This window comes from Dipodomys spectabilis, unplaced genomic scaffold, assembly GCF_019054845.1.
Source record: "Dipodomys spectabilis isolate Male_0828 unplaced genomic scaffold, ASM1905484v1 ptg000173l, whole genome shotgun sequence".
Taxonomy (NCBI): domain Eukaryota; kingdom Metazoa; phylum Chordata; class Mammalia; order Rodentia; family Heteromyidae; genus Dipodomys; species Dipodomys spectabilis.
Genome location: NW_024870850.1, coordinates 11,919,657 through 11,936,689, shown reverse-complemented (window position 1 = coordinate 11,936,689; position 17,033 = coordinate 11,919,657). Strand labels below are relative to the sequence as shown.

The following is a 17,033-nucleotide window of genomic DNA, read 5'->3' as shown; positions in this document are numbered from 1 at the left end:
GGGGGGGGGGGGGGGGGGGGAAGGAACAGGAAGGATTATGGCCCTGGGGAGCGGGTGGCCCCCGGGGAGAGGACGCCGATCCGATCGCGGCGGGGCGGCGGGGTCCTCGGTGGGTGCGCGGGGTCCGGGCCGCTCCGCGGGCTCCCCGGGAGCCAGGGGGCGGCGGCGTGGGGCGGGGCGCGGGGCGCTGGAGGACGCCCCGCGAGGCCCGGGCGCCGCTGGCCGCGGCCGATCGGGGCTGCAGTGACCCCAGAGGGCGACGCCGGGGACCCGCGGGGCAGCGGCGCGGTCCGGGGAGGCCGCGCGTTCCAGGACGTTCCGCGCCCCGGGCTGACCCGGGCGCCCCGAGCCCCTCCGAGCGCCCCCGCCCCGAGGGCGGAGCCAGGACGGCGGGGCGGGCGGCAGGTGCCCGGGGCGGTGCCCGGTCCTCCGAGGCCAGCGGCGGGTCAGAGGCGCGGCGGGTGCGGGCGACGCCTTGGGGCCGCGGGCGCGGACACCCCGGCTTTGGGGACGGAGGTTTCCAAGCCTCTCCCCACGCCGGACGCCGGGGCCGCGGGGTCTCCGGAGGGGCGGCGTCTCCAGGAGCCCCGGGAGCCGGAGCGCGGAGCCCCGGAGCGGAGCGCGGGGCGGAGCCGGCCGCCGAAGCCCCCGAGCGGTCCCCGGACCTGGACCTCGGGACCCCGAGGCCGGAGAGCGGAGGCTCCGGGCGGGACGCGGCGGGGCCGGGGGCCGGGGCCGAGGCTCGGCCGGGCGCCCCGGCCCGCGCGGAGACCCCGGCCCCCGACCCCGCCCCGGGCCCCGCGGCGCCGCCCATGGAGACGCCCATCGAGCGCGAGATCCGCCGCAGCTGCGAGCGCGAGGCGAGCCTGCGCCGGAGACGGGGCCTGAGCCCGGGCCGCGCCGGCCAGGAGCTGGTGGAGCTGCGCGTGCGGCCGCTGCTCAGCCGGCCGGACCCGGGCCCCGCGCGGCCCCGCGCCCTGGAGCGCGCGCGCGCCGGCGCCAGGATGCGGCGCGACGTGGAGCGCGAGGCCGGGCGGCAGGCGGCGCTCGTGCGCCTCGCGGCCCCGCCGCCCCGCGCGCGCCCCGCCGCCCCGCCGCCCCCGCCGCCGCTGCGCGAGCTCCGGCGCTTCTTCGAGGCCGCGGCCCGGGACCCCGCGCTGGCCTGCGCCCCGCCGCCCGCCGCCCCGTCGCTGCTGGAGCGGGAGGTGCGCGAGGCTCTGGAGCGCGAGCGGGAGCTGCAGCGCCTGCGGCGGGACGTCTACGGCACGGCCGAGTTCACGGACCCCGCGCCCAGGCTCACCGGTGAGCCGCCCCGCCTGCGGACCCCCCACCCCTCCCGCTCCCTGGAAGTTTGTGGGTTCCTCCGCCGGGAGCCCCCTGCTCATCCGGCCCCACCCCGCCCGCGCCCCCCGGCAGCCTCTCAGCCGGTTACACCTCCGCCTGGAACAGCCGGGCGCCGCGGCTCCCGCCTGTAATCCCAGCATCTTGTCGGTGGCTGCGATCTGAGGATCGCGGGTGGAAGCCGGCGCGGGCCGGAAAAGTCCGATCCCATAACTTCCAGAAATAAAAACCAGCCACCAGTGGCGCTGTGGCTCAAGTGGTGGAGCGCCAGCCCCAGGCGAAAAAGCTCAGGGACCGCGCCCGGGCCCTGGGTTCGAGCCCCAGGACCAAGAGGAAGACGTCCGCGTGGCGGTGGCTGGGGAGGGGGCGCGGACGCGGGGTTCGGCGCTCTGTATTCCCAGGTCCTCGGCCCCCAGCTGGGCGGAGGCCTCCGTGGGGGCGGGCGTGGGGGGGACGTGTGTGTTTAAGGGGTGCGGCCGGCCTCCACCTGGCTGGTACAGGTGGGGCGACCCCCGCTGAGCGTCCCGCCCCCCCGCCTCCCCGCAGCCAGCCGGGGCGACGGAAAACTGGCGGTGATCTGGCCGCCGCACAGGAAGGCCTCGGAGAACGGCCTGGACCAGGTGGGGACCCCCTGCACCCCACGTCGCTCTTCCTGGGCCAGGTGGGGGACCCCCGCCCTCCACGTCGCGCCGCGCCCCTCCCTGCGGATCCGGGACGCTGGGCAGGGAAGGCGCAGCCCGGGGGGGGGTGCTGGGACCCGGATGACCCCCTCCTGCCCCTGGATGGGGTGCACGGGTCCCTCAGGGGGGCTGCCCTCTGTCCTCTCCCCAGGAGGGGCGCAGACCGTGAGGTGTGTGACCCGGACGCCCGGCGGGAAGAACCAGGATGGGGTCGACCGTCGGAGGAGCGCCCCGCGGCAGGCGCCCTCGGAAAGGCTTGCAGAAGAGGGGGCCCCCCGCCCCGGGAGCGTGCGATGGCCGGCCCGCGCTTCACCTTGACTTTGGGGAGCTTTAGTGCACTGGGACCGGCGCTTGTCCGCCTGGAGGAAGAAAAGCCACCACCCCGGGGCAGATCGAGGGGCCGGGGTCACCCCACGCCCCTCCGCACAAATAAAGCCCCGCCCCTCCGGGGCCCGCGAGACCTCTTCTTCAGGGAGTCTCCGTCTCGGGTGGGGCGCGAACGCCGCGGGGAATGCGGAACGCACCCCGCGAGCGCGGTTCTGGAGCTGCCGGCCACCCTCGGAGGCCACGCCCTTCGGGAGGCCACGCCCATGACAGGCCACACCCCCATGCATGCCGAACCGGCCGGGCGCGCTGCTCCCCTCTGGCGGCCAAGGTGCGAAGTGCACTTTGTCCTCCGCTCCACCCTCCCGGCTGGACTTCCAACTTCTACCGGGGCTCCGGGCTCTCCGCCCGACCTGCACCGAGGCTCCCCAGCCTGTGCGGTCGGGCTGTCCCTGCGCTAGATGTAAATAATAGCTAAAAAGAAAAAAAGGTGCCCATGAAGGCCCAAGCGCCCCCCATCCCTCCTGTGATGTCCGGCTGGGCGTCCCTCCAAGTTTGTTTATAAGTCAGGGTAGGGAGTCAGAGTTCCTGCGACCCAAAGAACAGCGGGAACCAGCACGGGGTGGGTGGAGGGTACAAGCAAGCCCTCAGTCCCGGCCACTCACGGCTTGAGGTAGGAGGACCCCTGGGGCTCCCAGGAGTTCAGGGCCAGCCTGCGCAACATATTGAGACTTTGTCTCCAAACAAACCACATGAAAACGGGTCCCAGTTAGAGAAAGAGAATTGTAGGGGCTGAAGTTGTGGCCCAGTGGGAGCGCTGTTGTCTGACAGCGGCCCCATCCTGGGTTTGAGCCCCCAGCACTCCTCCTCCCCCAAATATGACTTTTAATGGAGTGTGGCTATTATAGTCGGTCCTGGGGCCTGAACTCTGGGCCTGGGTGCTGTTTCAGCTCTTCAGCTCAAGGCGAGCGCTCTACCACCTGAGCCACGGCACCACTTCCGGTTTTCAGGTGGCTCTTTGGAAATAAGAGTCTCATGGACTTTCCTGCCCGGGCTGGCTTTGAACCCTGATCCTCAGATCTCAGCCTCCTGAGTAGCTGGGAGTTTACAGGCCTGAGCCACCGGCACCTGGCGGAGTGTGACTGTTTAAGGAAACGTGTGTGTGTGCTCATCCTGGGGCTTGAACCTGATTGGGGCCTGGGTGCTGTCCCCTGACTTAATTTGTCCAAGGTTGACACTCTTGTCATTTGAGCCACAACTCCACTTCCAGCTTTTTGTTTCTTTTCCAGTCCTGGAGCTTGAAGTCAGGGCCTGGACGCAGTCCCTGGGCCACTTTGTGCTCAAGGCTAGCGATCTACCACTTGAGCCATAGAGCCACTTCCAGCTTAATCTGAGAAGTTTACTGGTGATAAGTCTTACAGACTTCCCTGCCCGGGCTGGCTTTGAACAGTGATCCTCAGATCTCAGCCTCCTGAGTAGCTAGGATCATAGGCTGAGCCACCAGTGCCAGCTCACTCCCAGGTTTTTTAATGATTCATCAGAGATAGGAATCTCTCAGACTTTTCTGCCCAGGCTGGCTTTGAATCACTGTCTTCAAATCTCAGCTTTCTGAGTAGCTAGGATCACAAGCATGAGCCACCGGCACTTGGCTTAGAAGTAACTTTTGTTAACACTAACACTAGGTTGCAGTAGGGTGTTTGGCTGATCATGTGCAAGCTCTGGTTAATTCCTCTTCGGAGAGCATCTTAAATTGTCTGCCAAACTGTATCTGTGCTGTTCACATACCATAGCTTCAAGACTAGGCTCTGTACCCAGGCGGGCCTGGAACTCTTGGTCCTCATATTTCAGCTTCCTGTGGGCTGGGATTACAGGTGTGTGCTACCATGCCCAGCATGGCTGCTGTTTCACAGCTTCGTACAAATGAACTGAGGCCAGAAAACATGACATGAGGTAAATGGGAGCCAGTTCTAAGGCCTGGGTTCGATTCCTCAGTACCACATACACAGAAAAAGCCAGAACTGGCGCTGTGACTCAAGTGCTAGCCTTGAGCAAAAAAATCTCAGAGACAGCGCCCAGGCCCTGAGTTCAAGCCCCAGCACTGACAAAAAAAACAAAAGAAATGTACTTGTTGCCGGGCGCTGGTGGCTCACGCCTGTAATCCTAGCTACTCAGGAGGCTGAGATCTGAGGATCGCAGTTCAAAGCCAGCCCGGGCAAGAAAGACCGTGAGACTCCTATCCCCATTCACCCGCAAAAAAGATGGAAGTGGAGTTGTGGCTAGAGCACCAGCTAGAGTGTGTTTGGGGGGGAGGGGAACAACTCAGGACCAGAACCCAGGCCCTGAATTCAAGACCCACTAGGGGCACAAAGAAACATATTCCAACAATCAGCCCGATGAGAAAATGAATGAGCTCTTCCCATGCGCTGCTGGCTTTGACATGTGGATGAGATGCAGCATAAGGCACTGCGGCTACACCAAGGCCCCACAGCCCGCATGAGCCCACGCCGCTGTGGGAGGGTGGAGGGGTGGGGAAACCTTGGTTTCCTGAGGTTCCTGAGCAGCAAGCCCAGGAAACCAAGGTTTCCCCACCCCTCCACCCTCCCACAGCGGCGTGGCTCATGCGGGCTGTGGGGCCTTGGTGTAGCCGCAGTGCCTTATGCTGCATCTCATCCACATGTCAAAGCCAGCAGCGCATGGGAAGAGCTCATTCATTTTCTCATCGGGCTGATTGTTGGAATATGTTTCTTTGTGCCCCTAGTGGGTCTTGAATTCAGGGCCTGGGTTCTGGTCCTGAGTTGTTCCCCTCCCCCCCAAACACACTCTAAGCTGGTGCTCTAGCCACAACTCCACTTCCATCTTTTTTGCGGGTGAATGGGTGAGGGGAGTCTCATGGATTTTTTCCTGTCCTGGCTGGCTTTGAACTGTGATCCTCAGATCTTACAGGTGTGAGCTGCCAGCACCAGAAAAAATAACTAAATAACAACAAATATAAACATATAGTGTTGTGGTTTTAGTTCCCTTTCGTGTGTGCGTCTGTGTGTGTGTTGTGTTCTTGTGTCAGTCCTGGGGCTTGAGTTCAGGGCCTGAGGGCCGTCTTTAAGCTATTGGTGCTCTACCACTTGCTACAGCTCCCCTTCTGGCTTTTCTGATGGTTTATTAAGAGTCTCACAGACTGGCTGGGAAGGTGGCTCATTCGTACAGTGCTTGCCTGGCAATCATGGGGCCTGGGTTCGATTCCTCAGCACCACATAAACCGAAAAAGCCGGAAGTGGCGCTGTGGCTCAAGTGGTAGAGTGCTCGCCTTGAGCTGAAGAGCTGAGGGACAGCGCCCAGGCCCAGAGTTCAAGACCCACGGCTGACAAGAAGAAAAGAAAATAAGTCTCACAGACTTTCCTGCCTGAGCTGGCTTTGAACCGTGATCCCAGATGGCGGGGATGTGAGCCACGGTGGCCCCGCCGGCCTCAGTTCTGATCCCTGGGTGTAAGGAGGGACACGGGGGACGGTCCTGCGCCGCAGGAGGCAGCTGCGATGGGAAGAAGCCGGTTCGAGTCCAGGCTCCGCCGCCTGAGCACAGGGTACCAGGCGCGTCCCCTCCCTCAGCGCCCAGTCCCCTCCCGACTCCTCCAAACCGGGGTCCCCTAGGGCTCTCCGCACCCCCTCCGCGACACGCGAGCACCCCGCAAAGTACAGGAGACGCGCCACGCCCCAGACCTGAAAACTAGGAAAGAAAAGAAGTCGGCTCCCGCCTTTGGGACGCTTTCGCCAGGCACGCCGGGTAATGTAGTCTTTTGACGTCGCGAAGAAACAACTTCCGGGTTACAATTGGGCAGTAGGCGTGACCGTAAGTCTCTTCCTCCAGTGGGCGTTGAATTTCCCAGCTACCGCCAAATTGGGGTTTCCTGGGTTCCGGTTGTTGACAGGGGCCGCTACTTCCTTTTTTTTTTTTTTTTCCGTGGGGGCTGCTGCGCATGCCCCCGCTCTTGCCTGGCGAACAGGCATGGCTAAACTACATCTCCCAGAAGGCAGCGCGAGGGGGCGTGGCTCCGCCGGGGGCGTGGCTCCGCCGGGGGCGTGGCGCGGCGCTGGAGCGGACCAGAGCCCGTGACCTCTTTCTTTCTTTCTTTTATTGAACAGGAAACTCCAGTGTCGGCGCTCGGGGCTCCGCGCGGCCGGGAAGCCCGGCCTGAAACCCGGCAGGGCGAAGCTGGGGTGTCCTAGGGAGTCCAGGGCCGGCCCTCCCTTGCCGTCTCTCCTGGAGTTCGGGACTGACCGGCTCCAGCGCCCATCTTCCTCCTTCTAGGGGTTCAAGACCCGGGTGCGGCCCAGGCCGGGAGCCCCGCCGCGCTCGGGGGCCGGGCCGGGCCTGCTTGGCCCATGAGGACCTGGACCAGCAGGTCGGTGGCCAGCATGTGCGACGGCTCCTCGAAGCCGATGGTCAGCAGCTGTTGGTAGTCCCCCGGGGGCTGCGGGCACAGGATCCTGGGGGAGGGGGAAGGCAGACAGGCCTGGACCCCAGACCCCGGCCCCCGGGGAGCCCCCGGGGGGGACAGCCCCCTCCCCCGCTCCCCCGGCCTGGGGCAAGTTGTTTCCTGGTTGTGGATGAGAAACTTAGAGACAGTGGAGGCTCCGGTGGATTGGCTGACTGCCCCCAAGTAGCCAATCAGGCCGCGCCTCGCTGTGTGACGCGGCACGGGGTGACTCAACCTCTCTGAAACACTTGTTTACACCAGCCTGCCTAAGGCACTTCTCAGGCCACCAGAAAAAAAAGGTGCTCTTGTGGGCCTCTCTGGAGGCCGAGAGAGAGAGAGAGAGAGAGAGAGAGAGAGAGAGAGAGAGAGAGAGAGAGAGAGGTTGAGAGGATGGAGGTTTGAGGCCAGCCTAGGGTGCAAAGGTCCTGGAGATTCAGTCCCCAAAATTAATCAGTTGAAAGCCCACCTGGCAAGAGCGTTAGCCTCGAGCAAGCAGGCTGAGGGGGCCCTGTGTTCTATTCCTGAGACACACACAGGTGATGGTAAGTACCCCAGGAAGCAACATGCTGTCGGGGGTGGGGTCCTGCTCCTCCAACCAGAGACCACCCCCTCTTTGCCCAGCCTCTTACCACGAATAAAGGTCATCTTCTGGTGGTCCCAGGGGCACCCATCGGCCGATGGACCACAGCTTCTGGATCTGGGGACAGGAATTGGCAGGACTCTGTCCTGCGTCTTCCCACGTATCTCGGTAGCATAGGAAATAGCTGGGGGGAGGGAGGAAGGGCATGAATGAATGATCAAAGTTGCCCTGAAGTTCTCCAAACTCAAGCTGGGCCTATAGTCTTCTTCCCCACCCGCCAAGCCTACTTTTCAGAGGAGAACTTTTAAGTCAGGCACTGGTGGCTCATGCCTTGCAATCCTAGCTACTCAAGAGGCTGAGAACTGAGGATCACAGTTCAAAGCCAACCCAACCCTGGGCAGAAGAGTAAGTAAGACTTTTTTTTTTTTTTTTCTGTGGGTCATGGGGCTTGAACTCCGGGCTTGGGCGCTGTCCTTGTGCTCTTCAGCTCAAGGCGAGCACTCTACTGCTTGAGCCACAGCACCACTTCCGGTTTTCTAGTGGTTTATTGGAGATAATAGTCTCGAAGACTTTCCTGCCTGGGCTGGCTTTGAACTGAGATCCTCAGATCTCAGCCTCCTGAGTAGATATAGGATTACAGGCTTGAGGCACTGGCATGCAGCAGTAAGACTCTTATCTCCAATGAACCACCAAAAAGCCAGAAGGAGAGATATGGTTTAAATGGTAGAGCACCCATCTGCCTTGAGAAAAAATCAAAAAAAACAAAGGAAAACACCTAGGCCTTAAGTTCAAGCCCCAGGACTGGCACAAATAAAATATATATTGGTGGGAGGGTAGGGAGAGAGGAAGGGAAGGGGTGACATTGTTCAAAAAGAAATGTACTTTGGGCTGGGAAGGTGGCTCAGTGGTGGAGTGCTTGCTTGCATGCATGAGGTCCTGGGTTTGATTCCTCAGCACCACATAAGCAAAAAGAAAAAAAGCCGGAAGTGGCGCTGTAGCTCAAGTGGTAGAGCTCTAGCCTTGAGCTGAAGAGCTGAGGGACAGCGCCCAGGCCCAGAGTTCAAGCCCCAGGACTGGCAAAAAAAAAAAAAAAAAAAAAACTAAGAAAAGGCCAGAAGTGGTGCTGTGGCTCAAGAGCGCTAGCCTTGAGCACAAAGAGGCTCGGGGACAGTGCCCAGGCCCCAAGTTCTAGCCCCCCCAGGACTGGCAATAAATAAATAAATAAATAAAAATCAATAAAAGCTTGAGTGTGTCGCTCATGGTGAGAGGATCTGTGTGGCATGCGCGAGACACCCCAAAAGGCTCTGCTTCCTGGTTTTGCTTTTGCACAAACCCCCCTCCCGGATCTCAGCCGGGAGGAGTTAGGGTTTGGGATGGGGAAGGGGGGCAGGGACACTCACTAGTCCACATGGGGGTCTTGGCCCCGGCTGTTGGGCTCCGGGGTGACCTCCAGGTTCCAGCGCATCTTCTTGTAGAGGTACCTGGGGAAGCGCGCGGCCGTGTAGGGCGCGGGGCTGCAGTATCTGAAGATGGACACCTCGTGGGCGGGGCTGATGGAGAACCTCCCACAGAAGAAGCAGGAGATGCTGGGGGGGGGGAGATGGCAGAGGGAAACTGAGGCTGGCCCTTGGCCTCTGCCCCCCCCCCCCCCCCCCCCGGCTCCTATCCCCACCTCAGAGGGTCAGTCTCGTCCAGGTCCACGAAGCCGAAGGAGGCGTACATGAACACCAGCTGCTCCAGGCGCAGCGTCAGCTGCTGGGAGATCTCCAACAGCTGCAGAAGAGAGGGGGCGCTCGGCGGCCTGGGGCGGGCTGGCCCAGGCCCCTAGACCCCCGGGCCCCCCCGGCCCCCAGGCCCCCCAGGCCCCCCAGGCCCCCAGACCCCCCGGCCCCACCGGCCCCCAGACGGCCCCCAGGCCCCCCAGACCCCCAGGCCCCCCGGCCCCCCCAGGCCCCCAGGCCCCCCCGGCCCCCCGGCCCCCCCAGGCCCCCAGGCCCCCAGGCTCCCAGACCCCCCAGGCCCCCAAGCCCCCCAGGCCCCCCGGCCCCCCAGGCCCCCCAGGCCAGTCCGTCCGGCACTCACCCCCTTCCTGATCACCTCCTGCAGGCCTCCATAGATGGGGGGCGCGCTCCTGCCCGCGGCCTCCAGGTACAGCAGATAGGGCTCGCACATCTTCAGGAACGTGGGCATGGCCTTCGCCAGCTGCTCCTTCTGCACGCGTTCCCGGCTGAAGGGAGAAGGAGGGGCGTCTTCACCCCATTTTTGTTGTTGTTGTTGTTTTGGTCAGTTTGGGGGCCTGAACTCGGGGCCTGGGCGCTGTCCCTCCGCCCCTCAGCTCAAGGCCGGCGCTCTACCGCTGAGCCCCAGCGCCGCTTCCGGTTTTCTGGTGCTCACTGGAGATGAGTCTCATGGACTTCGCTGCCCGGGCTGGCTTTGAACCGCGATCCTGTCTCAGCCTCCTGAGTAGCTGGGATGGCCGGCGGGAGCCAGCGCCTGGCTTTCACCCCACTCTGACCCCTTCACACCCCTGCTTTGGGGGGAGGGAGAACTGTAAAGTGCTGACACGTGGGCTGGGGGGGCCGTGGAGAGATGAGGCCTGGGGGGCGGCATGGGGGGAGAGACAGACTGACCGAAGAAACTGGGGGTCCAGTGGGCCAGAGGAAGTGAGGACATGTCACTGTCCCCCTTTTTCTCCCTGCTGTGGTCACTGCACTGCCCTTGTGGTTTTGGGGTGTCTTGGAGGTAAGTGGGGGTGAGCCGGGTGTGGGCCAGGCCCGGGACACGGGTGGGGTGGCGGGGGTCACACCCAGGCCCCTCCCCGGGGTCACACCCCGGCTGCCCCCACCGGGTCACGCCCCGCCCCCCGGGTCACGCCCGCCCCCGGGGTCACACCCACTCCCGGTCACGCCCCGCCCCCGGGGTCACGCCCCGCCCCCGGGTCACGCCCCGCCCCCGGGGTCACGCCCCGCCCCCGGGTCACGCCCCGCCCCGGGGTCACGCCCCCCGGGTCACGCCCCGCCCCCGGGGGTCACGCCCGCCCCCTCACGCCCCGCCCCCCGGGGTCACGCCCCGGCCCCCCCTTCACACCCTGGCGCCCCCGGGGTCACACCCAGGCCCCTCCCCGGGGTCACACCCCGGCTGCCCCCACTGGGTCACGCCCCGCCCCCCGGGGTCACGCCCGCCCCACCTGTACAGCAGGTGGCTCTGGAAGTCGTCGGCCTTGCGCAGCAGGTAGCGGAGCTGGTCGGTGACCGGGCTGAACATGGCGTCCAGGGCCAGGCGCGCCGGGGCCGGGCCGGGCTCGGGCGCGGGGGGCTCCGGGGAGGGCGGCGGCGCCGGGGGCTCCTCGGGGCCGGCGCGGCGGGGCTGCGGCCCGGGCTCCGCGCCGTCGGGCGGCGGCGGCGGCGGCGGCGTCTCCGCGGGGCTGCGGGCGGGCCAGGGCTCCGAGGCCATGGCGGGGGGCGCCGCGGTCGGGGGCGCCCCGCTCTTCAGGCCGCGGAGGGGGGCGCGGCCCGCTCCCACCCGCCCCCGACGGCGCCGGACGCGGGGCCGGCGTCCGCCTCATTTGAATTTCAGCGCGAGGCGGGGCGGGGCGGGTCCGCGGGACCCCGAGACCGAGACCGAGACCCCGAGACCGCGGGACCCCGAGACCCGAGACCCGAGACCGCGGGACCCCGAGACCCAGAGACCGAGACCGCGGGACCCGAGACCGAGACCCGAGGCCCGCGGACCCCGTCCCGCGCTTCCGCGGCGCGTGGAGCCGGCCGGGCGCCGGGGTTCCGGGTGCGGGGCCGGGGGCCCTGGCCGGTGTCCCGCGGAGGCGGCCAGGCTGCACCCTGCCTGCACGTTGTCTTTATGGTGCAGGGGGGCCTCGAACCCAGGCCTTCGTCTCCCCCCAGGCTTCTCCCCTCAAGGCTGGCGCTCTCCCACCTGAGCCACCGCTCCCCTCCCTCCAGCTTGGGGGCATTGGCGGGAGGTGAGTCTCCAGGGCCCGGGCTGGCTTGGGAAGGGGATCCTAAAGCCTCAGCCTCCTGAGGGGCCGGGGTGACCGGCGTGAGCCCCCAGAGCCAGGCTCCTTCCTCCCCACGACCCCCCCTTCACCTGCAAAGGCCCGGGGGTGTGCGGCCCAGCTGCTCATTATATACAAAGAAGTGGACCCAGCCTGCGTGTGACCCTTACCCCCAGTGAACCACTAGAAAACGCAGAAGCGGAGTCACGGCTCAGAGTGGTAGGGTACTACTAACCTTGAGCCAAAAAGCTCAGAGACAGCGCCCGGGCCCTGAGTTCAAACCCAAAGCTGACCCCCCCCCCCCCAATAATAATAATAATGTAACATCTCACACCTGTAGGCCTATATCCTCTGGAGGCTGAGATCTTAGGATCATGGTTTAAAGCCAGCTCCAACAGGAAAAGTCGGGGAGATTCTTTAGGATCTCCAATTAACTCGCAGAAAGCTAGAAGTGGAGCTGTGACTCAAGAGGTAGAGCTAAGGGACACCACTCAGGCCCAGAGTTCAAGCCCAGTACCACCAGTACCACCACCACACACACACACACAGTCAACAGGTGTCAAGCCAGGTGTGGCAGCCCTGCGTGACCAGGCGCGTCTCTGCTGTGCCAGTCTATTGCTCTCTATAAAATGGGTTTTTACGAGCCTTTGCTCATGGGGTGCGCAAAGGAAACAAGCAAGAAAAAGCCCATAAAGCGTGGTACACTCACTGTGCGCTCTAGCAATGGGGAGCTTAAAGGACAAAGCAAATAGCTGTCACTTTATCTCGGTCCACTGTTTTTAAAAATATATATACAAGAGCAGCTGGGAAGGTGGCTCAGTGGTAAGAGTGCTTGCCTCCTAGCATGCCAGAAGTCCTGGGTTCGATTCCTCAGTACCACAGACACAGATCCATGAAGTAGCAATAAATGAATGGCAGCAATAAGTGGATCTAACAACTGCTGCTTCGAGGATTCTCACCTGTGGCCAGGCTCTGGAGTTTAACCCGCAAGGTCGGGGAGGGGTCACTGAATGCCAATCTGGAGCCATTGCTTTTCTTACCTTAAGTAGGTGTACAAAGAAATTCCCATTCTGCAGAACGGTGTATGAATACGAGGTGTCTGACAACACTGTCACCCAGCTCTCCTAACCCTTCTCTTTAAAAAAAAAAAATCTCAATTACATAAATTTTGCATAATGCGCGGTATTTCAGTTTTTTGTGCTGGTCCTGGGCCTTGAGCTCAGGGCCTGGGTGCTGTCAAGGAGCTCTTTTGTGAAAGGCTGGTGCTCTACCACATGAGCCACAGCTCCATGGATCTGGCTTTTTGCTGGCGAATGGGAGATAACAGTCTCAAGGCGTTTCCTGCCCAGGCTGGCTTTGAACCACAATCCTCTTGTGTCTCTTAAGTTACTGAGCACAGGTATGAGCCACCGATGCCCAGGGTTTTTTCCCCCCAGGTTTTCTGCCTAGCACCCCTATTTGGTGGTTTAGGTGCTTTCTCCCTCCTTAACCTTTGCCCCCCACACCGCATTCCCCCCGAAACCAGACGGTGCCACCTTTTTTCTTTCCTTTTTTTCTTAAAATTTTATTTAAAAAACCTCCGGTGCAATATAAAAAGCCATACAGCCAGCTGGAGCGAAAGACTGACAGAAAGAGAGGTGAAGAGGGGACAGAGGAGACCCCAGCAGAACCCCCCGGGGCTGGAGAGCCAGGGGCACCGTGGGCTGGGGGAGCGGGGCCGCGGGGGGTGGGGGAGAAAGACCACCCGCCAATGAACAGGCAGAAAAAAAACAAAACACGTATACAGGATACATCCGGCTGAACAGAGAGGATCTTGGGAGATAGGAAGGTCCCCCCCTGCCCTTTTTCTCCAAAAATGTCCCGAGTGAGGGGGGGGCAGGCTGGCCTCCTGGGGGTGGGGAGATGAACGATCAGGCAGAGTCCACCCCGTCCTCCACGGTGGGAGGCAGGTTTTAGGGGGGCAGGTGGTGTATGAGACAAAGAGAGGGCAATGCCCCCCCCACCAGTCCAGCATCCTGGAGTCTGGGGTTTGGGGGGGGTGAGGGGGGAAGGGTCTGGAATGGGTTTGGGGGCGGGGAGGGCGAGGCCGGGGCGCTCAGCCTAGAAAGCCGTCGGGGTCGTCGTCCTCGAAGTGGACCTGCTGCAGCGCCTTGATGTGGTGCTCGTAGATCTTGAGCGCGGGGCCCAGGCGGATGGACAGCCCGGTCAGCACGTCGGCGCGCTGCATGAGCAGCAGCGACTTGCCGTCGATTTCCTGGGCGAGGAGGGGGCGCAGGGTCAGGGCCGGCGGGGCGGAGGCCGGGGCGGGGCGGAGGCCGGGGCGGGGCGGAGGCCGGGCCGGGCTCACCTGCTCCTGGAAGGCGGAGGCCTGCTCGGGGAAGCCGGCCTCCGTGAAGTACTCCACCACGTCCATCACCGTCCACTCCACCGGGTCGGCCGGCTTCTCCTTGCGCCCCGGGCTGCGCAGAACGGGGTGTGTGTGTGTGTGAAATCCCAGTGCACACCCGGGCCCGGACGCTCTCCCCAGGCCTCCCAGACACCCCGACTTACGGGCAGCTGAAGGGGGTCCCTTCCGCCCCAGGGAGGGCCGGTTTTCCGGGGGGCAAAGGCACAGGAGATGGAGAATCGGGGCCGGTGGCAACAGAGGCTGGGAAGGGAAAGGGAGGGCGGTGAGTAACAGTCGGGGTTCAGCGGGGATCCCCGCTTGGCACTGCCCCCCCGCCCCCCCCCCCCGGCGCGGGCCCTTACCAGACCCCCCTTCCTTATTCATGGACGCCATGGAGAACACCTGGCGGGAGGCGCTGGCAGGTGCGGGGCCCCGCCCTTCATCCTGGCCCTGGTGGGAGCCGCAGGGCGGCCAGTCCTTGACCCTCTCCTTGGCGCAGGGCGGACCCCGCTCGCCGTTGAGCTGGTGGTGCGGGGCGCCGGCCGGGCGGTCGCTCTCGGAGACTTCGGAGCCCTCCGACACGTCATCGTCGTCGTCGTCGTCGTCGTCATCTTCGTCTTCCTCATCTTTCTCCAGCGCGCGCTCGTCGCCGCCTCTCTGGGGGGGCGGTGGGGGGAGAGGGGCGCGGGGCGCTCAGGGCCGGTCTCCCCCGGCGCCCCGCTCCGGGGCCCGCGGGGGGCACCAAGCGCCCCTCGCCGCCTCCGCGCCCGATCCCGACTAACTTTTCCGCTCGTGAGAGCCCCGGGCGGCCGGACGTCGCCAAAGTCACCCCGCGCCGCCCCAAGGGGTCGCTACTGTCGCGGGGCCGCGTCCCCCCCCCCCCTCCGGCGAGGAAACTGAGGCTCGGCCGAGCGCCCGTCGCTCGCCAAGGTCACCAGGCGCGGAAAGCCGCCGGGCACGCGCGCCCGGCCCCGTCCCCGCGGCCGCCCCGCGCCTCCCGGGACTCGCGGCCCCGCCGCCAACTTCGCCCGCACCTGCCCGCCGCGCGGCGGCCCCGCTCCCGGCGCGCTCACCTTGCTCCGCGCCGCGCGGGCGCTGGCGGCCGGCGGAGCCCGTCCGGGCCTGTCCCCGCGGGGCGGCGCGAGCGCTCCGAGGCGGGCGCGCTCCGGGCGGCCCCGCGCCGCCGCCTCCTCCTCCAGCAGCCCCTGCACGCGGCCGCGGGTCAGGCGGCCGCCGGTCCCGCCGCTGCCCCCGAGGTAGCGCACGACTTCCCGCAGGCTCACGGGCCGCGCCGGGCCGCCGGCCCGCGCCGCGCCCCCCTCCGGCGGCGGCTGTGGCTGCGGCGGCGGCTGCTGCTGTGGCGGCGCCGGCGGCGGCGGCGGCGGCGGCAGCGGCGACTCCCGGGCGGCGGCGGCGGCGGCAGCGGCGGGCGGGGGGGCGCGGCGCGGGCCGATCGGGGGCGCCGCCGCCGGCGGGGCGGGGGGCGCGGGGGGCGGCGCGGCCAGGGGCGCGGCCCGCTGCGCGCGGGGGCCCGGCTGCGCGGGGCCGGGCGAGGGGGGCGCTGTGGCGGCGGCCGCGCGGGGCGCCCGGGCCGGGGCGGCGGCGGCGGCGGCGGCGGGCGCGGGCGGCGGCGCGGCGGGCGCGGGCGGCGGCGCGGCGGGGGCGGCGGCGGCGGCGGGGCCCCCGCGGGGGGCGCGCGGCGGGGCCGGCGGGGTGGCCCCGCGCCGGGGCGGCTGGACGCGCGCCGCGTTGCGGTACGAGATGCTCCCCTTGTAGCTGACCCGGAGCACGGCGCGCTGCTGGATCAGTTTCTCCAGCTCGGCGCGCGTGCGCTCGGGCTCCGGGCCGTGCCGCCGCCGCACCATCCGGCAGATGCGCTCCAGGTCCGGCCGCGCCTTGCGCGAGCGCAGCGAGTCGATGGTGTCCAGGATCCACTCCTGGTAGTGCGGGGACGCGGCGGACGACGAGGCGGCCGCTGCCGTGGTGGCGGCCGCCGCCGTCTCCGGCGGGGGCAGGGCCGGGGGCCCCGCCATGCCTCCCGCCCGGCCCGGCTGCACCGTGCGCGCTGCCTCCCTCCCAGCGCGGCGCCCCGCTCCCGGCTCCCCTCCCTCCGCCGCCGCCCGCCCGCCTCCTCCGCCTCTCCCCCCCGGGGGGCGCAGCGCCTCGGCGGAGCGGCGGCGGCGCTGCTGTTTCTTCGCAAAAAAAAAAAAAATAAAAAAAGCCGGAGAGCGCGAGAGCGAAAACAGTGCGAGAGAAAGAAAAGCGGGCGGGAGGTGTGCTCGCACTCACTCCCCGCCGCCCGCCCGCCGCCCGCCGCCCGCCGCCCGCCCGCCGCACGCACACACGGCCCCGCTGGTGCTGGGCGCGCGCGGGGCCGGGATGCGAGGAGCGAGGGGAGGAGGGAGGGGAGGAGGGAGCGCGGCCGGCCCCTCCCTCCCCGCCGCTCCCCTCCCCGCCGCCGCCGCCGCCGCCGCCGCCGCCGCACGCGCGCCCGGGACACTCCGGCCCCCTCCCCCGCCCGGAGGTGGAGCCGCGCCCCCGCCCGCCCCGCGCCCCGCGGCCGCGCTCCCCTCCGCTCGCCCCGGCCCCCCCCCCACAACTCCCGCGCGCTTTTTAAGGAGGCGCCGCGGAGTTGGCGCCGGGGCGGGGGCGGGGGGAAAGCGGCGGGCGGGGGAGGGGACGGAGGGGAGGGGGAAGCGGGCGCGCGGGGGAGGGGAGGGGGCGGGCGGGGCGCGCGGGCGGCGCTCGGCCGCCCTCCAGCCATTGGGCGCGGGACCCAGACGTCCCCGGCGCCCAGCCCCCTCTCCACGCCTCCCGGCGCGCGCCGCTCCCGGGACCGCACTTACCGGGAACTCGCCGCCCGGCCGCCGCCGCCGCCGCGGGCTGCGCGGCCGCCGCCCCTGCGCCCCTCGGAGGCGCCGAGCCCGCGCGCGGGGACGCGGCGATCGGGGAGCCCCGGGGGCGCGGGGCTCCCCGCTCCGCCCAGGGCCGCCCCCGCCCGGCCTCGGCGCGCGCCGGCCCGGCGCCTCGCTCGAGCGCCCCCTCGGCCGGACGGGACCCGCCGATCGCGGGGACCCCCGGGGCCGGGCGGAGGGCGTGGCCGCGCCCCCCGCGGGGATCCCCGCGCCCCCACCCCCCGGCCCGCGGCGGGCACCGAGTCGGCAACACCGGCGACACTTTTTTTTAAACAAAACTTTATTGGTAATAGTTCTCAAATATGTTTACAACAGCACACGGTTCGGGA

The 17,033-nt window shown here is 66.7% G+C and overlaps 3 protein-coding genes across 3 annotated transcripts; 1 reads left to right on the top strand and 2 right to left on the bottom strand.

Annotated features, from left to right (window-relative positions):
- Positions 1 to 418: 418 nt before the first annotated feature.
- Misp3 (MISP family member 3) lies at positions 419 to 2,481 on the top strand. The gene is made up of 3 exons (XM_042693827.1): positions 419 to 1,302; positions 1,888 to 1,961; positions 2,173 to 2,481. Exons 1-3 carry the CDS (start codon positions 813 to 815, stop codon positions 2,188 to 2,190), a joined length of 582 nt encoding a protein of 193 aa, XP_042549761.1. The 5' UTR covers positions 419 to 812; the 3' UTR covers positions 2,191 to 2,481.
- A 4,017-nt stretch (positions 2,482 to 6,498) lies between these two features.
- Positions 6,499 to 10,847, bottom strand: CUNH19orf67 (chromosome unknown C19orf67 homolog). The gene is made up of 6 exons (XM_042693652.1): positions 10,582 to 10,847; positions 9,477 to 9,621; positions 9,067 to 9,167; positions 8,795 to 8,980; positions 7,444 to 7,578; positions 6,499 to 6,824 (listed from the first exon to the last, which is right to left on the bottom strand). The coding sequence occupies exons 1-6, from the start codon at positions 10,845 to 10,847 to the stop codon at positions 6,650 to 6,652; spliced, it is 1,008 nt and encodes a 335-aa protein (XP_042549586.1). The 3' UTR covers positions 6,499 to 6,649.
- A 2,106-nt stretch (positions 10,848 to 12,953) lies between these two features.
- Positions 12,954 to 15,822, bottom strand: Samd1 (sterile alpha motif domain containing 1). The gene is made up of 5 exons (XM_042693784.1): positions 14,863 to 15,822; positions 14,152 to 14,446; positions 13,954 to 14,050; positions 13,751 to 13,862; positions 12,954 to 13,657 (listed from the first exon to the last, which is right to left on the bottom strand). Exons 1-5 carry the CDS (start codon positions 15,820 to 15,822, stop codon positions 13,499 to 13,501), a joined length of 1,623 nt encoding a protein of 540 aa, XP_042549718.1. The 3' UTR covers positions 12,954 to 13,498.
- Positions 15,823 to 17,033: the final 1,211 nt, after the last annotated feature.